Source organism: Streptopelia decaocto (genome assembly GCF_964273445.1).
Source record: "Streptopelia decaocto genome assembly, chromosome: 2".
NCBI lineage: Eukaryota > Metazoa > Chordata > Aves > Columbiformes > Columbidae > Streptopelia > Streptopelia decaocto.
The window spans coordinates 100245545-100261752 of NC_138655.1; the positions used below are offsets into that span (position 1 = coordinate 100245545).

At 38.6% G+C, this 16208-nt stretch overlaps 1 protein-coding gene across 4 annotated transcripts in view; it reads right to left on the reverse strand.

Annotated features, from left to right (window-relative positions):
* The window catches only part of TGFBR1 (transforming growth factor beta receptor 1), a 36565-nt gene extending 20617 nt beyond the window's left edge, over nucleotides 1–15948 (reverse strand). The window contains exons 1-5 of one of the 4 annotated variants that reach the window (XM_082044212.1): nucleotides 15748–15835; nucleotides 10045–10151; nucleotides 9116–9367; nucleotides 8470–8712; nucleotides 2397–2627 (exon numbers count right to left, since the gene is read on the reverse strand). In XM_082044212.1, the coding sequence (XP_081900338.1) occupies nucleotides 2397–2627; nucleotides 8470–8712; nucleotides 9116–9367; nucleotides 10045–10129 (811 nt within the window). In that variant the 5' untranslated portion in view covers nucleotides 10130–10151; nucleotides 15748–15835. Of the gene's footprint in view, nucleotides 1–2396; nucleotides 2628–8469; nucleotides 8713–9115; nucleotides 9368–10044; nucleotides 10152–10218; nucleotides 10279–15747 lie in introns of those variants that run through there. The other 3 variants (XM_082044211.1, XM_082044214.1, XM_082044213.1) reach the window with 3 other exon arrangements.
* Between the last annotated feature and the right edge of the window lie 260 nt (nucleotides 15949–16208).

Here is a 16208-nt window from a genome sequence, read left to right on the forward strand (position 1 = left end):
CTGTAGTCATCTTTGCAAGGTCTCAGACAGTCAGATACTTAAAAGTCTCATGACTGCAATCCAGCTAAACTGTAGTAACTCCTGAATGCATTCAACAGTCTACCCTACGGAGAAATGGAGGCAAATCCTTCACAGCTACTATTGCTGTGAACTAATACTTCATCTTGCACCTGGCATCTAATAAGTATTTATCAGTTAGCACCAGCATCTACAATGAAAGACTTAACAGGTGTTTTTAAGCCATTGGTCTCTAAAGCCATGTTGTGATACACTTGCTCCTCTCAGAGTACCATGACAGCATACCTACTAAACTGGAAGCACTACCTCCTTAATGGTCCCTCTGTGTTCTCCCATTTAATGGGAGCCTGATGTATTCCAAGCAAGAGCTTAAGTATTAACCCCTTCAATATTCAGGATTTCTGAATGCTTAACCCACAAAAAGAATGGTGTGTACCTATTTCCTCACTGAGAATGCAGAATGTTATACTGAGAATTCTGCACTGTTGGACTAAAAATAGTAATCCAGTTTCCACATCTGCTCAGACAGCAACACTGTTAGAAAATAGACACAAGAATAGCAGCATTTTCAAAATGTGTCTCATCCATTTTTTGCAAATCAATTACCAACTAGAGCTCAAGAGAAGAGAAGAGCTTTACCCTAAAGCCTTAAAGCCTCAAGTAATGGCATGACCTATCAACTAAGGATTTTTTCTTTGCATGTAGAGCATATTAACAATAGAAATTCGAAACAATTTTATATCACATTATATTACAAGGAACCCAAAGATGATGAAGTCAAATGGAATTTCATTCTATTGCATCTGGAACCTGAGACAGCAATCAGGAAATTATTTTAGGAACTCACTCATTTAGGAAACCTTCCTCATACCTCCTCCACACAGCAGTGAAGCGTATTTTTGGGACAAACTATTTATGGGTTTGGGGCAAAATGGGAGAGTAGTATTGTTAGATACTATAGATAGATTGTATTAAAAAGTTATAGCTAAGGTAATGCAATATATCATTTATGCTTTTAAGTGAGACATAGCACCTAAGGCTTCTGCAAAGATGGATTTTAATTTGTCTTTAATGTGATTGATCTACTAATTTTACACCCAGGCTCCAGACACTCTAGCAGGTCCATCAGAACAAATTCAAGCTCTCACAGGTGCTATTAATATCCAATACAACTTCAGGCATGAAAGTAAGACAGCTTCTAATGGGAAGCATAATAAGCTGCAGGAAGAAGTTGTCTGGTATGCTGTAGATCTGCAAGCTCTTGGAGGTTAACAAGTTGCACAAACTACTGTTAAGGACAACTTAGCTAACGTTAACCCTTTCCTGGAGAAGTTAACCCTTTCCTGTGTTCTGCACAACCTCTTGGGTTCTGTTCCAACTCTAGAGATTTATATATAGAAACTTGACATCAAACTACTGGTAACTAAAAAGAACAGGTAATCAAAAAGAACTATTTACATGTATACTTCAACAACACTAAAACCATTTAGGAATTCCCCACAAAACTAAGAACTCTTTAAGAATCCAGGATGTGTATGGATTCTTGACTCCTCCCTAAGGTGACAGAATTTTCTGCTAATGCTTTCTTCATTAAAAAGTCTGTTTGTGGTGAAACACAGAATTACAGATTAATATAACTGAATGAAACAGAATAATATTTGAGCTCCCCTTAATGTAAGAAATTAAAAACTTTTGTTGATTTTGCCAAACTTTTGTGTCTTAAATTGGACTTCAGGAAAACATAAGAAACTTTCATCTGACCGAAATCATAACAACTCAAGTTGGAAAAAATTGTTAAACTGCTCGTTTTAGCAGATATTTAAAGGGTTATCAGGAGAGCTTCAGGAAACAGGTACAGGGTTTTTTTTTAATACTAGGAACAAATAATTAATTCCCTTTTTCCATTTTTTTTCTCTAACTGGAGTTCTAAATGAGTAACTTCTTGTATCTCAGCCTGAGAAATGAATCCCCTGCCTCCTGCTTTATATCAGGACAAGATTAGACATGATCACTTTTGGTCCCACACTTATCTTTTTATGGAAGTACACATACAGGTATGCCACAGATGTGTAAGCCAACAGGATAAGGTATGTCCTTTTTGATACCAAACTTAGCCAGTATTTTAACTTGCTTGTAGAAATTACACTTCATTAAATATGCAAATTTTTTAGATGTAAACAAAGCATGTTTTCCAGAGAAAGGAAAATGTACTTTTTTCCCTCGTTAAACCTATGAAAAACCTGCCAAACTCTGAAATGCTCTAGTAACAAAATTATTTTTTGCTGTTCTTAATTGAATACTCACAATCTAATTTTCCCTTTCATATACCATCTATTCTGAGTACACAATCAGTAAAATGAATTCATAGTGCCACTAACCTTTGTTGTCTGCAGCTATAAATCCAAGAATGTTTTCATGCCGTAGCATAACTGTTTGATAAATTTCTGCTTCACGAAACCATGAGCGTTCCTCTCTTGAGGAAAAGATCTTCACAGCAACTTCTTCTCCTCTCCACTTCCCTCGCCAGACTTCTCCAAAGCGACCCTTACCAATGCTTTCTTGAAGTACTATAGTTCTTGCAATTGTTCTTTGCACAAGTAAAGGTAAACCTAAAAAACAGATTTAGCATTAGCCTTAAACAGCACTAAGAAAATAAGGACTTAGGTACTAAATACAAGATCCATATTTGAAAAGATATTTCTCTTAGAATGCACATAAACCCTCTTAAGATTTTAACAGCTGTTGTGAACTGCTAACAAGCATGTAGGGAAGATGCTGCTTTCAACCTTATAGGCCAGCAATAAAAGTATTCAAAGTTATTATGCTACAAACTGTGTCTACACAGAAAACAAACTTCCTTTCAGTTTAGAATTTTGGCAGTTGTTGACCCATAAAGTTTTATTTTAATGAAAAAAATAAACCATGAAGTGATCAGGATTGAGTTTTGTGGGGGTGTTTTTGTTGCTGCCTAAAAAAAAAAAAAAAAATAAAAAAAAATAAAAAAAAAATCAAATCTGCCCATAACTCCCCTGGCAAAGCAGTTCAAGAGCACTTTCACTACTGATTCACTTACTTGATTTATCACTAGATATGACTTGGTCCATTTCTAAGTGAAATCATGCTTATCAGCAACACTAACTGCTGAATGTTCACACTCATGCCCAAGTATGCCAGTAGCTTGCTAGTACTATCAAGCCACAGTAAAACAGGAACACATCCCTGTAATGCAATCTTCCCATTTTACGGGCCATTCTTGTGCCCTTTACTATAGATATACTTGAGAAAAATGCTTACATTCATGAAGGCTTCACAGCTTCAGAACATCCACATGCTTCCAAACTCACTGCACCTCATAATTTGCTTCTGTAAGTTTACACAACAAGAACACTAACATCCCCCAAAGATTGATTGTTTGTTTGTTTAGCTTGTCTGGTTTTTGTTTGTAGGGTTTGTTGTTGGGTTTTGTTTTGTTAAGTCTTTATTTTATGTCTTTTCTGTTGTAACTGCAGGGCTTGTCACAGAATTCTGTAGTGATACTACAGTACAGGATGAATGCATCAGCCAGGTTATCTGCTCAGACTAAGCTCTCTTGGTACAAGATTATTTCATTTAAACACTTTATAAAATAATCTATTACTCCATAATCACTGTTCCAACAGCTGATAGAAGAACATCTGTATTTCCTTACATTATGGAAAATAAATCCCAACAAATAGCTCAAACAACTAGTTTTTATCCAATCTCTGGATATTCTTTGCTAATAACAGCACTAGAAGAACATCTGATGTGGTCAGCAGCATTGTCATGCTTATGTCTCAGTCTGAGGAGTGCAAATTAAAACACTACAGCATTCAGAGGAGTTCCTCAAGACTTCCTGACTTGCAGGAATTTTCTGCATGATCTGTGCTGACAACATACCTACATGAAGAAAGGAAAGGAAAAAAAAAAAGGCACCATACCCGTGACTTAATAATTGTCAGGTGCTACAATAATTCCTACTGAGAAAATTAAAGTTTTTGCTGTAATAGCTGTCCTCAGGTCAATTGTGTTGTGTGCCCAAACTCTAAAGGCTCACCCGCAAAAGCCTAACTTCCATTCTTTATGGACAGACTTTTGAAATGCAGAAAAGGCAAGACTAGAACAAACACACAACGAAACTCACACCTGAAAATATAAAATTAGACTTTGTTGGGCAGAGAAAGCATCCTCCTTAGCACTTATGTACTACTGCAAAATCCACTGACAAATGTTATATACAACTTGATTTTGTATACTTGAAATGGGTGACATGCCTATTATTTTTTTTCCTACAGCTGCTTCAGAAAACTGTTTGTATGTTTTCAGTTTCAGATGCACCGCTCTCAACTTGCTGTACCATTTAAAGACAATCCTCCTTGTTTAAAGAAGATGTCCCAGGATTATCAGCTAACCTCTAAACCAGGTGTGTCCAACTCACTTTCACCTAAAATTTGTGGCATTTATACAGTAATTTTAGCAGTAGTTACATTTATACAATCCTAAAATTTCGTTCGGCCCTTTGAAGGCAACCACGAGGCTGATGTGGCCCCCAGTGAAAATAAGTTGGAGACACTTGGTCTAAACCTTCCAGACATTAAACATTACAAATGCCAAATCATCACATTAGCATGTCACAGTACATGTTAACTGTGATCTAATCACCTTGCTCCTATGCTTTTTTTTTTTTTACAATATTTATAAGATACAGCTTGCTTGTATTTTTTGCAACTGTGCTTTCCCTTACTACTGCTGCTGAACAAACCCAGAATATTCTAATCCATATTTATCTTACATACATAAGAACTCCTTACAGATGTTCTGTTGCAACTGAGCAGTCTCTTTTTGCTATAGAGGAAATATGGATCTTGAGCGATTGTTTTACTGTAAACCAGACTGCCTGAAAAGTAGCTCACGGGAGACAGCTGCAATGTTAGCCTTTGACATACGCATTGGGTGCAACTGTATTTCAAGCTCTTGGTGTACAGCTTCTTTTAACTGTGCATGGAAAAAAGATGACAGTCAGTTTGCTCATCAGGAGCATAAGAAAATTCAAGACCATGTTTAATTGAAAAGCAGCTCATAACATTTAGCAACTTGTATTCAGCCACAGTCATCTAATTTATACCTGGAGCCTTCCATCATCTTCATATATCCATCCATCATCATCTTCATAAGCATCCTCAAGCCTTCTGAGAGTTTAAACAAAAGAGTTCTTTTGCTTTTCCGTATCTTAACTGTATTCTGATTAGTATGGACCAATGACTGTCCAATGCATAAGTTTGAATCTGATTTGATTAATTTGGGAATTAAGGAATTAAGTTCTAAAGCACTAAATGTGGCCAACAAAAGCAGCTGCTCTTTATTCTTGTTCATAAGTTCCTGTCCATAATATTTCCTCTGAAGAGTAATAAAAAAACCCAACCGCAAGAACTGTGAAAAAACTCATTCCCTTCAAGCATCTATGAACTGCAGATAAGTTTTTAAGGAGTTTTACATTCACTTAAACTGACTCAACTTTACATTGATTTTTGTGACCCTTTGGATTTCTAAATACCAAGTTCCTGCTTGAAGTCACCTACCCATAATAACCAAATTTATCTCCCCTGTTTTTGGCAATTCTTCCTATTTCCTTCCAATTTAGTTACTCTGTCATTTGTGAGCTGGAAAGTAAGAGCTTGGCATCCCCATCTGTCTATAAAATACGTAGTTGATATTCAGAGATTTGTATCATGATCTGAAAATCATTCTCAGCTACAGGAGACTTTGAAATCCTTCTCTTAGAAGCTTCAGCATATCTATTTTAGATGTTTCATCAATTCCTTTCATTAAACTTCTAGTGGTTTCAGGGCAATGTTAACAGAACTCAAGACTGAATAATTAACAACAGCTTACTATTCAGCATTGCAGAAAATGAATTCTATGTTAATTTTTAAAGTTTTGATCACTTCTCTGGTTTATATGCTTCTCTTCAGACAATGCTGTAATACAAAACTGTTACAATCTTTTTTATTTGACTATGAGCTCTTTTGGCCCTTCAGCATGAATTTAAGAGCAGAACATTTATTTTAGGTCACCAGATCAAACGCTTCGTTAGCTGTGCTCCTTAGGTCTGGATTTGCTTTGTTCTGTACATCTTCATCATGTCTCTTGCAACCTCTTGCACCAACAACATCCCTGTCACAGTTCAGTTTCTGACAAGCTTAAGCACTATTTTAACTTAGCAGCTCTGACTTTTCTCCCTTCAGTGACCCTGTTCCGCACCCCCAGTTTACTCCATAGATGTACAGTCTTCTCAAATTTAAATGTGCTGTACCAAAGTCTGGATTAAAATACATATTTCAATTCGATTCAAATGCTGCAGGCATACTTCAGCACAGTGTTCAAACACTATAGTAAACAGTGCTCAAACACTCTGGGAGTCAAGACCAGTGTGACTGTCCTGAAGCTCTGAAAACTAAGTAATTCCCCAGCATGTTGCTTTTAATTGAAGTGTAATTTGTAAATAGACAAAGGCACCACAGGGAAGAAGGCCAGAAGGAAAATGAAGGAACGTTCCTGATAAGAAATGGAAAGACCAATTGACAGCTAAGTCTGAATTAACTTTATCATAGGCCTGACTTCTGATGTAAAGAAGTGTGGGAAAGAAGCCACGCAGAAAGTGGCAGAAGTGCTGTGATTATCTACAGAGGTTAGAAGACAAACTGTATATCAGACAGTAAAACAAATATGACTAAAAGATTCAGGGGAAGACTTCAAAGGCTTTTTTTTCCAGGGTTTACTGAAGTGACAGCAGATAGCACATTGTGGATGACTAATTCTATATATATATAAAATAAACACCTGCTCTTTTAAGGTTTATCTTGTTTTAAATTAGAACTTGTTTTCAGCCACCTTTAGGAAAAGTCTGTACCTGCAGACTTTAAGAGTTGTATGCTTCTAATAGTGTAACAATTATATATCACAACTTCCTGCATTCCAAAAAATGTATGACTCTTCCATATTCTCTTACTAAGTCTCTTACTGCAGTATATCTCCCCTAGAAAGAACATAAGTGGAGAAGTCCAGAATTTGCGTTTATCAAGTTCTAGCCCACTATGTTGGTAGTACTACTAATCACTTTCATTATTTTAGTTCTCTGTTAGCAAAAGATAAAATTGAGGTAAACATAAACTAATAATGCTCTAACCAGAAAGCAACTTACCCTATCACAATCAAATCTTATTAGGACACAAAAAAGCTTTCTCAGTTGAAACATAACTGCCTACAGACTCAGTGCAACCTCACCAGTGAAGATACAACTAAAGATTAATTATTTTGACCTATACTCTAAACATGTTTACCAAGTTATGTTGATTTTACTTGATAGAGCTACAGGCTATTAAGTTTTACCAGTTACTGCCATTGGGAAAGAAATACAACCTAGATGGTTGGGGTTTGTTACTATCATTTTTTCCAATTCTGGATAAGAGAAGGCTGTGGGGAGACCTTATTGTGGTCTTTCGGTACTTAAAAGAAGCCTATAAGAAAGATGAGGACAGACTTTTCAGCAGGACCCGTTGCAATAAGACAAGGGGTAATGGTTTTAAACTAAAGGAGCAGAGATTCAGGCTGGACATGGATTTCAGAACATACATTTGCAAGTAGTAGGAATAATTTTCAGTATTAAAACTTTTTATATAGTAGAAGGCTGATAAGAGGTTACAGTACACAATCTGATGTCTCGCTGTTCAACATGAACCAGAGATTAATTAATTTATACAATTATCTGACACATCAACCCCTATTAAATAATATTTCTGTGACACAGACCACCACAATTCTACAAGTAACTATGGCAGGATTACAGCAGCAGAGACTATGTCTCATCTTCCCAGAGCAACATCTGTTGAAGTCAGAATTAAAACAATAATTCATGAAATCAAGGTATAGAAGTTCTTCAGACATGGTCTGCCTACTGCATCCATTCTATACACATAGAAATGGCTACTTGCAACTGAGAACACATCTTCTGTAAGAAGAGAACTGGCTAATTAACTTGGAATTCAGAATATTCTTCATATACCAATAGCTACAGATAAAATTTAATGTTCAGTTTAAAACCAAAGAAAAAACTTCAGAAATTATCTTAAAACCACAGAAGATGGTAATTTAGATATCCTGTGCAGAACAAAAAGGCCTTACAAATAGAGGAAACAAAACATCTACAATAGCTGACTGTGACATTCCCTGCAGACTGTGCTCTGAGAATGATGAGGAACAGTGACAGCAACTCAGTGTTTCTTTTACTTCTATATATTGGATCTTCACTGATATGAAATGAATCTACATGGAAATAGCTACTGAATTAAAAGTGTAAGTAGATTTGACATTTTTTTTAAATGATGCCTTACAAGCCCCTTAAGCACAGTAATTACTGCTGAAGTGTGACATTACCTGACCCAGATCCTGAAGTTGTCATATCATAAATTAAATCCTTTAAAGTAGTTCCTTCTGCTATAAAGGGACGATCCAATGAGGGATCTTCTTCACTTGGCACACGATGATGAATTACAGTACGATTATGACAAAGATAGAGAAGCAACATTAGTGAAATGCAGACAAAGCAGACAGGTCCAGCAATGACAGCAGCCAGTTCCACAGGTCCTAGATTAGAAGATGGTTTTCCTGGAGTAGGGCCTGACAATAAAAATAAAAGAAAACGGTAAAAATATTTCATTCTATACAACTAAATTTATCGTCTTTTGTAGTGATCTTCACATTATTTCACTGTATTTACCAAAACTTCTGCACAATAACATTTTCAAGAATCAAAAAAAGTATTAAAAGCAACTATGTGCTTACTCATCGATTCCATTTAACTTGCATTTAAGTCTTCAAAACTGGCCCTAACATCCTTCTCCAGAAGACTATATTTCCGGTTGCAAATATCTTGAAATTTTATTTGCGTAATCTGAAGTGTACTTTAGCCCTTCAAAATTCACCTACAACTTCAAAACTGAAATTTCCACTCTTATAGAATTTTCTGTTTAAAAAAATAATAATAATAATTAAAAAACCCCAAATATGCCAAAGCCCTTACCTGGTGTTGGAATTGGAAGTTCTATTTTATTGCAGTGGTCTCTGTCACAGCAATGAGGCACAGTAATGACACCATCTCTGGAGGAAGGGGCACAAATAAACGGCCTGTCTCGGGGAATTAGATCAGTTTCTGCTATACACATACTATTGTGTATGACTTTGTCTGCAGTTCGTGTTACTGAGGTAAAACACAGCCCATCTGTCACACATGTAAAGTTGTCTTTTGTACACAGGTGGCAGTAACACTGTAATGCTGTATTGAGAAAAAAAAACACATTAATATTAGTATTGGTACATGTTCTGAGTAGAGAAAGAAACAGAAATCCAAAACACTACAAGGCCTATAATCTTTTTGGTTATGTACATCCCTCTCTATTTAAATAACTGGCGATCTGATCCCAAATATACATTCAATCTCAAAGTCTTGATTTCAGAGTTGTACCCCTTTCTCTGAAAACACCTCCTTCCTCCAAGATTTTGAATCAAAACAAATTATTGCCAATTATCCTCTACTGTTGCAGAAAAGACACGATAATGTTCTTAGGACTCACTACAGAAAGATAACTTGTGTTTCAGAGTCACCAGGTGATAGACCAGTCAGAAAAAGGCAAGAAAAAAACCTCACCATGAATGGGACAGCAAAATTCTTTGTTTAATAGGAAGATCATTGAAAAAATATTTAGAAGGTACACAAAATTAGAACTGGCACATGGGAAAGAAAGTAAAGCTTAACAGTACCACTTTTTGAAGATGAGATTTCCCACCCCTAACCCTCCCATCAGAGGGGAAAAAAAGGAGAGCCAGAGTTTAACTATGAGAATATTTAACTGACAATTTCTTGTTTGTGTGCCTTTGGTAATTTACAGTTGAACAAATTACTTTTTAACCCATTAAAACCATTAAAAGTTTCTTAAAATAGTCACACATTACTTCTTTCAACTTTCTTAACAAGCAGGCCTTTATCTTGCTTCATCATTACTTTGTTTCTATTTAAACAATATTCTTCGCTCTTCATAACTGCATACACATCTGAATGCCTACAGTAAGAGACAGATATTCAGTAAGATATATTTACTTTTAGTCACTGTACAGATGCCAAGTTACCTGAAGTGAGAAATGAGATTTGGGTTGACTTTGTTACATTCACTCATCTTTCTGATCTCCTGAATTTGTAGAGACACACTGATACTTCTATCACTAAATAAAGTGTTTGGTGTCTTACTTTCCTCATTCATTTTGTTTCCAGCTCTCCTTTGTTACAGGATTCCCAATGAGTGCAACTTGATACAATTTATACTTTTGTTCCAGTTTGATGCCACTATCTTCTAGTGTCCTGCCAGGACACAGTCTACTGTCACACACAACTGAATGGTTTTCTCAGGACAAATAGATCACTAAATCTGAAGCTACTCTCCCCACCCCTTAACAGCAGAAAACAATGCCTAATGATCTGAATACATAAACCTTCTAGCAATACAGGGTTGTGCTGCTCTCTAGTGGACATACTCTTAAAAAAAAAAACAAAAACAAAAACACAAAAACACAACAAGCAAACAAACAAACCAAAAACCCCAAACCACACACACACAAAAAACACAAACACACCAAAAAAACCTCAGCAACAACAAAAACCCAAACCAAACACAACAAAAAACATTAAAAATGCTTCAGCACTCTTCCTACTCTTGCCTTCCAACTCAACTGGCTAACAGCAGAATTTCCATATTTTACTAACAGGAAAACTAATTCAACTTCTTCAGCAATGATCCATACCAGGAGGAGAATAAATGGAATATCCTTGCCCATGCCTCACTCTCCATTTATCTATGTGTAAAAGAACAAAGACCAAACAAACACACTGTAGATGAAATTTAACATCAGTGGGATGAGATGTTAATGACCAACAGTAGTTAAATGACTTCATTCCTATAGGAAGTGTTTTCACTTATAAACAATCTCAAAGAAAAAAAAATTTAAAAAATCATACTGTTGTCCTCTTGGAGACAGATATTTTTGCTTTGTGTCCAAGTAGTCCATGCGCTACTCAGACAAGCACTACAGTAATTTTAAGAACACAGACAGAAACCAGTCAGGTCTCCAAGTTCACTTAAATGAATACATGCCTTTCTAGAAGGGGACAATGACAGTATGCAACGAGAGAATGACAACTCTGATGTAAGCTGATCTTCCAGAGCCAGTAATATCTTTCAGGTATAAAGCATTCTAATAAATCTACTATCACAAAAAGCTCCTTTAAAACTACTACACTCAAAGAGGAGAAAAAAAAAAAAAAAAAGTTTTCACTCAATTCTTACTCCAAATTTTCCATGGCACAGAATTTTTTTTTTTAAGTAACACAATGGTGTTTGGATGGAACTACTAGCATAAAGCTCAACTACCAAGTAATGAAAGGTCATGTCTGTTTAAGAGATGAGGGTTGGGAAATGAAAGTACCAACGAATGCACTGAAGGTTATATAGACAACCAGTGACAAACTCAAGAACAGAAACTGCGTCACCATAGTGATTTTGTGCCTTCTGTATTGCATTTACTCACTGCACCATGACCATTCTACATAATCATTCTTGCTTTATGTGACTGACTACCAAAACAGAAAACAATGAGACAATGCAGTTATAAAAGCATGTGTGCGTATTATGACACATATATCACAGAAGTTATCAACAGCATACTTCTCATACCTCAATCTGATTTAATAATAGACTATCCTCTCGTGTTGAACACAATTACTGAGTTAATTTCTCAGGCTCAGACTCTCAGTTCAATGGTTTTGTATTTTTGTCAAAAAGTCTCTCTTCCATGGTGTTGCAGCCTGTAAAGCCCACAGTGAGGCTAAACAAGCTGGCAACATAAATGAGACACTGAAACTACACAGCTTGACAAGACTTAAAATAAGCTGGTTCCCAAGCACTAAGATATTAATACTATATACAAAATGTGAACAGAGAATTAAGTACTTCCTGTCCACTTCTAAAAGTCTATACCATTAGGTACCTATCAAAACAGTCCTTTTTATATCTGTTGCCTTTCTGAAGTCAGAAAATTCCACAAAGACTTTATATTTAGAATTGCACAAAACCCTATGAATCACTATACAGTATTTGCTAACATCTTGCAGAACTACTTTAGCTAGACAATTTAGCACAGAACAACACCTTCAGCCAAAGATTTTCTGGTTGGAAACAATATGTTGAAATACAGTATTTCAAAGGATGCTTGCAAAATGTATTACTGCAGTTAAAACTTCTGAGATGCTCTAAAAAAAATACCCAGACCCACATCTCATGAGTAATAAAAAATTTTATATTAATACTTTTATTTAATCGTATATTTTTGGTTTACAAATCTAAAAAGGAGAAATAGTCCCAGGCCCCCAGCAGCAGCACTATGCTGAAGAAACTCCACATCCTTCCCTCATGACACTACAACTCTTCTCCTATGGAAAATACAAGTGACACCTTGAAACAAAAATCTCATCAGAACAACAAGCAGGACTTTTGGTTCTATGAGATCGAGAGTTTTAAGGGACAGAGGAGTGAGGCTATGATGTGCAAGAGATTGTAACAGATTTTGGGGAGATGAGCAAGAGGGCTGTACTGTTTACTGGTAGGTTTCTTCCCTGTGTAATAAAATTTGCCAGAAGAAAGAAAAGCATAATACAGAAAGGTGCTGTCAGCTTCCTGTTCTCTTTCAGACAGTCCCCTCAAACACCACACCTGACTCATCTCTGAACTCTTGCAGCTCAAGATACAAAAATGTTTAGGTCTTACAACATCTGGGACATGGGTTCATTTTTTTTTTTTAACCACAATACTTCATGACCTTCACTAACTCATTTTTTTCACAAAGGCACTAGTTAACTTTAACTTGTAAAATAACAGCATTATATACCAAGTTTTCAGGACAACTTTCACATTTAATCTATCTTTGTTAAGCAAAACTTCCACTGAAAACAGCAGGTTTTGGTATCCAAAGTGATGTACTCAAGAAAACAGACAAATCCTCAACTTACAAGTAATAATAAAGCCTTGTGGAAAAATCCTGGCTTCAAAAAAAAAAAAATCAATATTGTATCCTCCATAGTGCAGGTACCAAATGGCACCATCAGGTTTTTTTGCACATCATCCGTAAAGCTACTCACAGACACATTCACACCTCTTACAGTAAGATGCAGTCAAAGTTTGTTTCTGGTATCTTTCATAGAAGAGTATGCTTTAGAAAAGCAAAAGAAAGTTAAAATTAAAACCCTAGGTTATAATTTTACTCATATTATTTAAAAAAAAATCTCCTTCATTTGTATTTTTCAATTAATTTCAGCATATGAATCAGATTTTCATCTTTATTTGCAACTAGAAGCAACTATGTGAATGCAAAAGTTTCCACGAGATGACTCCCCAAAATCCCAGAGAGACCAAAGATTATGGCTCACACAGTAAAACAAAAATTCAGACTCTGTCTTACAAATTAGGGTTGTTCTACTGTTCAGCTAGCTGCTGTGATTCATAACATGGCTGATCTCCTTATAAACCATATCATAAGACAATTCATTCACACAATAACACTAGTATATTGTAGAATGCAGCATCAGAAGCAACCAGAAAAGGCCTAACTTTTGTCAACTCATGCTAAGAATACTAAATAACAGCAGCCAAATCATACCTTGAACTTCTTTGTTAACTTAAACCACAATGTTCAGGCAAACTAACCCCTCTACCACTGACAGAATTTGTCTATGATCAAGAACCCTGGACACTCCCCTATTCCCTTGGATAGCGAGGACTAACTTTTTTTTTTTGTAAACAAAATGTAGCACCCCACCACTTCCATCCTTAAGCTTTTATATGGAAGTCTATTGCCTTGTTTTCACTTTTAGACCTTAATTTCATGGCTGAGATTAAGTGAAAACTGTTGATTGGTTAGAGGCATTAAAGGAAAAAGTTCAAAGCTCAAATCAAGGTAAAATTTCCTTCCACATCTAAATTGGATGTGTTACATAAGAAAGCTTTAAATTATTAAAGCCTGCTGCATTATTTCAAGAACACACGAACCACCATGAGAAACTTAAGCTTACTTCATTCTTTCCACATCAAAGACTCTCCGTCTTCAATAAGAATATGGGCAGTTAACACAGCATTTTAGTATAGCAAGTTATGTTTTCTTTAAGTAACGTTTGCTTTACAGCACAAATCTTAGATAGAATTATGAACAACATGAGGTTGGACTAGATAACCTCTGAAGGTCTCTTCGAACTCAAAGTATTATGCAATTCTATGGCAAAAATGCAGATCAAGGGACGTCTTAAGGTTGTAATTGAACTTGTGGTGCTTCTTCACTTCCTCTTCAAGACCCAAAGCAACAAACAATCCACCAACAGAAGAATTTAGGAAGTGGACTGACTAAAAAAAATGGGGATTTTGTGTATCTGTCATCATCATCTAACTTACTACAGATGAAACTGAAACCTAAAACAACTAAAATAGAGTGTCTATAACATCTGTATACCTCATTAGGTCATGTGGTCCAAACTCCTAACCGAAGAACAAAACAGGCTATTAAGAACTCCTGTGATATGTGAAACATCAGCTCTGCAACAGGACAGGTCTGACACTACAGCTCTCTTACAAGAGAGCACAGGCACAAGAAAGCTAGAGGTACCAGAGCTTTTTACTGTACAATATTCACCAAAGATTTTACTCCCCCACAGTTTGGACCCCACAGAGCACACAGGTTAGTTGTTTGTCTGTAACTGAAAGATCACCCACCCAAACCGCCGCGACACTCGCTTATAGAACAGACGCTCCCAGCACACAACGATGTGGCATGTAACATAGCCAATGCATCTGATGTGGGAGTTAAGGTAGTCTTTTACCTTCACTACGTGGAACATTCAACACGTATCTACAACAGCTGTCGCCGCTTGTCTCTCCTCCCCCGCGGCACCGTTTGTAAGGGGAGCCCGCAAGGCACGGCGGCTTTTCCCAGGTACGGCGCCGAAGCCGGCGCAGCCCAGGCGCGGGCAAGCACCCACCCCGCGAGGCTGGCTGGTTCTCACGGGCTCCTCTGCGCGCATGGACAGAGGAAGGAGGGTGCTCCGCCACCGATAACCAAGTTGCCTTCGCGGGACACGGCCGCTCATACCCGCGTGGAAAAACGACGGTCGGAGCCGGCCACAGCCCACGGGGGCACGGGCCGCCGGGCTCAGGGCGCTTGGAAGTTACGCCGGGCAGATGCCAGCCGAGGCGCTGCTCCGAGGGGGCAAGGTAGCGACGGGTGTCAAGGGGAGCCGCCACGGGTTCCGAGTCCACCCCTCACCACGACCCAGCACTGGCCGATGCCGCTCCGCCTCCTCCGGCCGCACCACGTCTGCCCCGCGCTACGGCCCCTCCCGCGGAGCCGCTGCTGCGCTCCGCCAACAAAGGGACGAGCAGTCCCCGGACACCGGTGAAGGGGGGAGGTGAGGGGGAAAGGCGACTCCGCCCCAGCCGGCCCCTCCGCCATGTTGTTGAAAGGAATCAACGGGGACCCGCCGCCCCCCCGCCGCTCTCCTCCCCACTCCCTAGGCACCACCTCACCTGCTCCCTCCCCTCCCTCACCAGACACGCATGCACTCACCGGCTGCCCCGGGAAAGAGCAGCGCGGCCACCGCCAGATAGAACAGGGCCCAGGGACGCCAGGTGGCCGCTACCGCCATGGTCCAGTCCCGGAACCGTAGAGCCAGAGTGCGCGCCAGGTTTCCGCCTTGCGAATTCCCTCCTTGCCCCTCCCCCCGAGAAAGAAACACAGAGACGCTCACGCCGCCTGCACCTCCCTAGCTCGCTCCTAACGCTAATGTAACTGACGCAGCGGCGCCGCCTGATTGGCCGTTCAGCCCCGCTCCTCTCCCGCCCCGCCCCCGCCCCCCGGCAGCTGCGGAGAACCCCAACAACGACAGACGTCTGGAGGGCGCAACTGGCGCGGCCAAGGGGCGGAGCCGGGACGTGATTGGCGGCTGGCTGACGGCGCCTCTTCACGAGGCCGGCGGGGACAGTGTCGGGAAGGGTGGGTCCTGGTGGGGGCCCAGCCGGCCTTGGCGG